Genomic DNA, 8,800 nt, shown 5'->3' with positions numbered 1-8,800 from the left:
CCTATCCCCCCCCCAGAGCCCCCCCCCCCCCCCCCACCCCCCCGCCCCCTCCGGCGACCACGTAAGCCACAAACGCCGCCTGAACAGGTCCCAGACTCGGATTATAAGCCGCCGATTCCGTATACGATCCCGCATACACCTTTCCCTCTCCATCCGCCATCGCGAAGCCCGACACGCTTCCGCTGTACGGCGCATGCGATGCCCTAGCGGCCTGCAAAGCCGCCTTCCTCAGCCGCTCCTCCAATTCCCCACCAAACTCCCCAACCTCCTCGATCAGATCGTTGAAATGGGGTTCGAGAAGCAGGGGAACTTCTTCATGAAGCAGATCGGAAGGACCGAAAGGGTTAGGTAAGAAATCGGAAAGCGGGCGGAAATCACCTGTTACCAGTATCTGGATCTGAGAGGCCGATCGGATCTCCTGGAAGAACTGGCGACAGTGACCGCAAGGTAACTCGGAGATGGCGATGAAGGGGATCGAGGTTTCGGAGTGTAAGGCGGCGTTGGTGATGAGGAATTGCTCGGCGTGGATGGTCTGGTGAAGAGGGACGCCGGGGAACTCGATGTTGGCACCGAGGTAGATCCGGCCGGAGCTTCCAAGGGCGGCGGCGCCGACATGGAATTTGGAGATCGGTGGCCGAGCTAGCTGCCGGGCGGCCGGAAGGAGAGCGGGAAGGAGGTCTCGGAGAGTTTCAAGGCCCTTCTCCTTGCGCATCTGTTCTGCTTCTTCTGGTTCGATCACGAATCGCGATCGGCGAATCTTCGCCGTCGGTGCCGCCGCCATCTCCCTGCTCCGGTGGAGGTAAGAAATTGAAAAACTGTTTTCAAATTTCCCTGTAAAACGGGAAGCTGTGGAGGATCTGCGGTGATGGTGATGGTGAAGGTGCCATTTAAAGCCGCCGGAGGCTTGTGGGCAAATTGGTAATTTACACTGATTGTCTTTATAAGTTAGGGGTAAATCAATTTGGCACAAACACCCCTTGTATTTTTTCATTTTATGGCTTTCACCTAAAAATCATGCCATATAACTCCTATCCTTTGAGAAAATATTTACGGGCTTAACACGCCATGCGTTTGACAATATGATACGAGACTTGGACATCTGTGTTTTTTCAGAGCGGAGAAATTATTGCATCAGGTATCCAACAACAGAGGATCACGTGGTGATTTTGGGTCCACTAACATACACGATTCGTGCCTGAGTTGTCACATGGCACTCAATTATTGGACACCTAATGCAACTTTGCATCAGGTGTCCTGATATAATAATTTTTAGTTTTTTGACGAGATTCTCAAAATATTAAATGACGAGTAGATGTTATAATTGTAAGTTTATCCTCTAATTAATGTTTTTTTAGGGCACTGATGTTATAATTATAAGTTTAACTTCTAATGGTCGTTTTTTGAGGGGGTTCTCAAATCTATTAAATGACAAGTGTGTTCATCCGATCGATTTGAGACCTGACAATCGGTGGTTAACGATTATAGTTTTTCCTTGATTTGCCTCGTTGGCTTCCAGCTGATCGTTACATCATGGTTCGATCGGTCGTTACATCGTGATTCGATTGGTTTGCTATGGGCCGATCGTCATATGTTCGATTGACTCGATCTTTAGGCTTGCTTTTGGGGAACTTTTGTGGCCTGGATTGTAGACTAATTGATTGATGAATTTTATACTCATTATATTTGATCTTGGGATTAATACAACATATTAGTAGGTATGATTTCTATTAATCACAGATGTCTCATCATAAAAGTAATTAAATTGGCATACAGACCACCCGTATTTCCATAACTAGCACCTAAAATTTGATTTTTATTACATTTATACCACCCAAAAATACACTTTCCATGCTTAGCTAAGGTGGTATGTGTGTAAAAAATTGAAGTTAGGAGGTAGATATGTAAATACATAAAAATCGAGTAATATGTAGGTAAAAACTTCCATAATTAAAATATCATAAAGAATATATCTAGATAATTTTTGGACGGTGGATGACAGGGCTAATCAAATCAGACGACCAAAAGACGGAAGAAAGACTATTTAGTGACGAAATTAGAATTTTGAATTAGAAGAGGTAAAGAATTCACTTCTATTTTTATATATAATTGTTTTTTTTTTAATAATTATAATTAATTTTGCTCAACATCCATACAAAATAATATTTTTGACTAATATATTTTAACATTTTTTGAAATGTGGATTATGCCCCAGCTGTTTTACGTTGTCGATTGGTTGTCACTAGTTGTCTTTGGGGTAGCCATAAGTATAATTGTGCTATTACTTGACAAATTTTCATATCCTTCGACCAATAAGTTGGTGAGATGATACTTATCGAAAATCATTCATCTTTCTGCTCGATCGGAATTTCTTGGTTCAGTCGATTGATTCATTCGGTCCCCATCGATTTGACGGATCGTAATGCTCGTTGGGGTTGATACCTTGACACGTGCCCTAAAGCATATTTTAATCAAACACACTTTAGTTTCTTGATTCTCTCATATATTATTAGATTGTAAATGCAATAAGAACGAGGGAATTAAGTTCAGTAGAAATTTGATTCTTATTAAATAACATAAGATGATTAAAACTTCCTTGATTTATGTGCATGTGATCGTTTATAAATAGGGGATGTTGCATTCCCAATTTTGCTTGATCCGTGTTTCCTTTTCTCAGTGTCCTAATTGTCCTCTTGAAAAAATGTCCTATGGTAGATAAACTTCTGAAGTCCCAAGCTTCCCTTTCGAGCAAAGTTTTACTTCGTGACTTGTTCACCGGATAGAATCAAGAGACACCATGAGAAAGAGCGAAGAAGGAAACTTATGGGAAAGAAGAGGAGAGGCTTGCCTTCGATTCGAGCTGGCTCATCTTGGGTAGTTACAGGATGCACTCCATTTGTGGTCGCATGTACCTATCAGACGGTTGTAATTGTGCAGTCCTCGCAATGACCTCTAGTGGCATTCCTTTCTGGTGTCCGTTGATCCCCATCGTTCATGCGACTTCACCCTCATGAGCCAATCGTATTTGAGGCGATATGTTCAATTGTTGAGCTTTTGTTTCCTCCTTTGATTGAGATATGGCCCCTCATCATTGAGAAGCAGTCCCTCGCGTCCCTTTTCACTATTCTTCTCGTGAGTTTGTAACGACCCCTCTTTCTGTATCATCTAAGATGTCCCAAGCCGAAGTATCAGAGTATTAATCGGGCCACATTCATGACCATTCACCTCGGGGTTTCCGCTCCACAAGAAAGAGCGAATATTGTAAAGGAGAACAAGTTGGTGTTCTGGTTCTTATTGTATGAGGAGTTATGTGTCATTTTTAGCTAGTATGGGGTTGTCCCCATGCAAGTAATGTCAATTTCAATAGCAACTCTATTGGCTTTCATGGTCCTGGCTTGTCAGAAGGGGATCGTTTGGTCGATATACTTTTTCAAATATCCAATCTCCATATAACTATACCTCAGGTGGGTGTGTTCAATTGTTGTTCATGTGTCAGTTTCACTTTCATCATCTTGAGAAAAAGATAAAAGATTGGAAGTTGAAGTTTTATTTTGTTTTTTTTTTCAAAAAATGGTTGGTTGTCCCAATAACATTTGACGCCATCCTCTTTCTGAAGGCCAAGGCGAACATTTCGCCCAAAGTGCAGCCGGAGATTAACATGATCAAAAAAGAGATTTTATACATCTGGTAATATTTAGAGTCTACGGCTATCAACAAGACATTGGCTCTCGATAAGCATGGTAGAATGGCTAAGATGGAATGACAGGTTTCTCGTGCCAAGACTTTGGCCTCAAAAAGAGCGAAGGAACAACCGAGAGAGGACGAGAGAAATGATAACAAGTTATCCAAAGTGTGATCACTTCTATTGTCTTTATTTCCTTATTAACCAAAAGAAAAAAACAAACAAAGAACATAATGACACGCTTTATCAATGAAATGAGTGTTTTTGGGTGCACCTACCTTATGTAAATTTTGTTGTGCTACTTGTCTATTTTGAATGACTAATTGATGATGTGTTGTTTTGGTTGTTTAGTGGCATCATGTAATGCTAATTTGGAAGTACATAAGAGGGCCAACCCAAGTGTTTAGAGAGAAAGTTTGACAGCCTATTTATTCTCCACATCATGACAAATAATAGTGGTGGAATAAGAAAGGGGGTGCCCCTCACCCCACTAAATTAATACTAATTATGTATGTTGTAGAAGGTTTGCCTTCTTGGCCTCTCTTGCGCCTAAGTTGATTTAAACATTTGTCATCTTTTGGAGATTTATATGAATAACTTGATATAGATTCATGAAATGCTTGCTTATATTTATTTATTGAGAAATTTACATACATACCACACAATTCCTATTTATTTACATATCTAACAAAAAAGTATGATATTAACACTTAGAAGACCTTGATGTCATAAACTTGTGCATGAACATTTGCATTTCACTTTTAAAAATTTGGTGACGGTTGTAATTTTGACGTGATGTTAAAATTTTGAGTGGTATGTATGTAAATATGAATATTTAGTTGTTAGATATGTAAATACATAAGAATTGTGTGGTCTTGTATGTAAATGCCCCTTATTTGATTACACGGAACATGCTCAATCATTTGTGTTTAACAAACAACCCACCAAGAATACAACAAAATATTCATTTAATGATTACCTAAAATTTTTATTCATCAACTTATCTTATATGATCGGATCAAAATTTTCTTTTAACTTATATGTTTATATATATATATATATGATGAAAATATCAAATAGATAGATAAATTTAAATATTTTCTCATCAATATTTAAAATTACCCAAACAACCGAAAAAACACTAATATATGTGTCTTTGTGTGTTTGTGTGCCTGTGTGTCTGTGTTTGCACACGAGTATCATGATCTGTTGGTAGAGTAGCCTCTCCGAAGATCGTAACTCCTCTCAGGTCACGGGTTCGAATCCCCCCATGTGTAAGGTGTGGTACTCGAATATTTAGTACACCTGAAGATGACCCAGCTCATCTAATAGCCTTCGGTCATTTCTTTTATAATTATATATATATATATATATATATATTATTAGCATCAAATAAATAATTAATTAGGTTTGATTAAAACTAAATTCCAGCTCAAAATCGATAAAAATTAATAAAAAAAATATCTTAAAACTATGATGATGTTTAACCTAGCCTCTATACAAAAACTAAAGGGAAATTTACAAGCATACCACACAATTTTTACATATTTACATATCTAATGGGCAAAAATTTATATTTTCACTTTACAATACATTGGTGTCATAAATTTATATATATAAAATGTGATTTTCATTTTTAAAAAGATAATGATAGTAATATTTTGGATGTGATTTTAAAGATTTGAGTGGTTGTTAACCTCACTTTTAGATGAGGTCTAGTTCTTCCTACCAAACGGATGTCATATATTTCTTAGTTTATTTGATCGAGTATCATCCTCAAGTCTTGTGTTTATCCTTTGGGATAGATACAGGGTTTGAGGTACAGCGTTCTTTCATTTAAACTATGAAAAATATGGGATCAGTTTGATTTCATATTTTTTTTCTAAACTTAAACCTATATGTAAATTAAAATGTCCTTCTGAAGCGGACAAAGGGATTTCGATTCCGGTGACCGACAACTTCTTACGAACAACTCTACAACCTAAAATAGTGTCGACAATGGTATGAATGTAAATATTAATGTTTAGATTTTAGATATGTAAATGCATAAGAATTGAGTGGTATGTAAATGCCCAAAAAATAAATGAAAAAGGTTGAACAGTGTAGTACCGAGCTCAACTTGGTTCATTTACAACACTAGAAAAAAATAGTACTTATCTTCAATGAATCAATTTTGATGGATGATTTTCTCTTACTAGTATTCATGACCCATGTCTTGTCTCCTTTGCTTTAATCCTCAAAGAAAAATAAAATAAAATAAAGGATATATATGTAAAATGAGCATGGAGTAATAGCTAAGAAAGAGAAAGGTTCATTTTATGTATAGTTGTGATTGTTAAGAAGAGGGCACAACCTATGAAGAAACATGAAGCTAATTATAACATGTAATGGATAACTTTTGGACTTTTAAATCAGAAAAAAAAAATAAATGTTAGACTTGTGATTTTTTCAAAATAAATGACCAAGGCCTCAAGGGATAGGGACTAAAGCAAGTTTACATGTGAGGAGATGAAATTTTACTTGAAAGTGGGGATGAAGAGATGATTAAGGTTTCTTTATGTACATTAGAGTAAGCATGTGATCATCTGAAGCTCTTTTTGATAGCCATCACTATTAATGATAAAATATGGACTTGCCTTGGAAGATAAGAATACTCTTCTAAGTTTTAAGGAATATGAGAAGAACTCGCTACAATTGAAATTACTCAATTAAGATTGAGAGAGAGAGAGAGAGAGAGAGAGAGAGAGAGAGAGAGAGATGCACTTAACAAAGCAAAAAAAAAGTCTAATTTTAGAGAGCTTTGATTGGCTTGACCTATATCCATTGTGGAAAGCACAACCTAAAGATTTTTGTTGTTATCACTTGTAAGTCGTAAAATTGATTATCTGTATGCTATAGAGGAAAGAAATGGTAAGAAAAAGAAGAGCAAAGATTAAAAAAAGGAGGGATCATGTTTAAGGTTTCCCAAAGTTGGTGTCTTTCTCAAACTCTAGCTTGCTTTGTGTCGATATATACACATCTATAGCCACCAACTAAAGGGTTCTTATAAAAAATGCTATCATTAGTTTGGGCCAATACTGCAATGACTTTGATTTAAAAGGTCATAATCATTAGCACGATGTTACAAAGTTATTAACAATTTGATCATACTATGCTCAAGATTTGATGAGATGCAATGATCTTATTAGTTATCATCAATAATAATAGCAATAATATAGGTCATGGGATTCCAATCATTAAAAGATAATTACATACAAAATTAGTACATGAAAGCGCAAAATACTGTCAAACGGATATGACTGTGACATTAAATTCTATAACTCATAAATCTTATTGTAATCATCATATGACATAACGAGTAATTAGATTGGGTGTTCCATGAGATTGAGATAAACCATGTCATGATTTTTTTGGCTCTATTGAGGATGGGGATCAATTTGGAGGCAAAAGGAGAATCGCTAAGAAAAACCCCTCCAAAACAAGAGAGAACCTTCGGAGAATGAGAACATGTTGAGAACGAGTATGAATCACTCAATAATGAGAAGGAATCACATAAGAATGAGAAGGAAACTCTTGAGAATGAGAAAGGTTTTCCTAAGAAAATTCACCAAAAATATTGGGAAGTGTTTGATGCTAAAATCATTTTCCTGCAATCTGTACAGGCAATATTAACTCATTTACAGGCATTAAAATAACAAAATACGCCCTTCATTTTCTAGGTTATGCTAAATTCGATCGAAAATCAACACCAACAATGGGTCAAATGTAAGGAGTTCTCTGATATCATACATGCTATGTAATTAATCATCTAAACATTCTCTCATGAAAAATCTCAATCCCAAAAATTCAAATAAAAATTATACAATTATTATCTTATTTGAGAAATTTTCTATACATACATCAATTTATATGTTATTAAATTGAGAATAGATTTATTTTTTATTTTTCAATACAGTAAGAACATTTCGAAGCTCTAACTTCACTATAGTTGTAATCTATTGATATGACAGTGTGCACACCATAACCGCTTACAAATTTTAGTTAATGAAATGATTTGATACACATCTTTCCAACAATATAATTGACGTTATTCAACTTGAAATACTATATCTAATATTGTAGAAATCTCTAATGAATTATTGGACTTAAAAAAAAAAAAAAAAGGAACCAAAGCTCATAAACATCATGATCTTGAACCACTAAAGAAAAAAAGTTTGGAAAGATCAAAAATTATCTAATGAACTTTGAGAAAGGGTTCATAATTCATGCTAAGGAATATAGTAATAGCATGAGATAAGCAGTAAAAGGCTATAAAAGAAGTACTAGCTTATAAATCACTTATTAGTCATTTGGAAGGATTGGGAGGGATGTACAAAGCAAAGCGAACATAATATCTCTCATTCCTTTGGTCAAGACACGTAATAGTCATTAAAGAAGAGACTTGAGCTTCAAATATACATGGAAGCTACAAATAGCAATATAAGATCATCTTTTTATAAAATAAAATAATATCATGAAAAAAATAAGTATTTAGTTTAGATAGAAATAATTAATTTCTTATTAATGTATTAATTGTATTTATGTTCATTCAATCAATAATTTCCATACCAAATATATATTAAACCAGTACGAGTTCATAAATGTTGATCATTATGGTATGGGTGCTATTTAATTCAAATGAAAAAGATATCAAAATAGTATACTTTTTTAGTCATGATACTAACCATTTTTCAAAATAACAACACTAATGATAATCATATAAATTAATTAGTAAACTAACACAAAAACAGTCGTGCACTATCTTTGGACACTTGCCGAGGCATTTAGATCTAGACGCGACTTCATTTGAGTTGCTTTCATGATGCAAGCATCAATCCATTATCGTCTTCTTGGTATTTTATTCTTGGATTGTTGGGCCTTTGAATTTGCATGTAAGCCGTAAAAGCATAGACTTGTGACAATCAATGATTAGTTATATTTTCGTAATGATTAAATTTAGCATAATTCTTTTAAAAAATATTAATATTTTTAATAAATTATTAACAATTTTTCATTATCCAACATGGATCTCGAGTCGTGGCATGAATCTTAGGATAATTTTTGAACTAGTAATGTTCAAAT

The 8,800-nt window shown here is 35.2% G+C and overlaps 1 protein-coding gene across 1 annotated transcript; it reads right to left on the bottom strand.

Moving 5' to 3' along the window:
• Position 1: 1 nt before the first annotated feature.
• LOC110032510 (cytidine deaminase 1-like) lies at positions 2 to 1,061 on the bottom strand. Its single transcript, XM_020736203.1, has one exon. The coding sequence runs from the start codon at positions 989 to 991 to the stop codon at positions 2 to 4; it is 990 nt and encodes a 329-aa protein (XP_020591862.1). The 5' UTR covers positions 992 to 1,061.
• Between the last annotated feature and the right edge of the window lie 7,739 nt (positions 1,062 to 8,800).

The sequence above is a fragment of the Phalaenopsis equestris genome, unplaced genomic scaffold (genome assembly GCF_001263595.1).
Source record: "Phalaenopsis equestris unplaced genomic scaffold, ASM126359v1 Scaffold000002, whole genome shotgun sequence".
NCBI lineage: Eukaryota > Viridiplantae > Streptophyta > Magnoliopsida > Asparagales > Orchidaceae > Phalaenopsis > Phalaenopsis equestris.
This window is presented reverse-complemented; position numbering and strand designations above follow the sequence as displayed.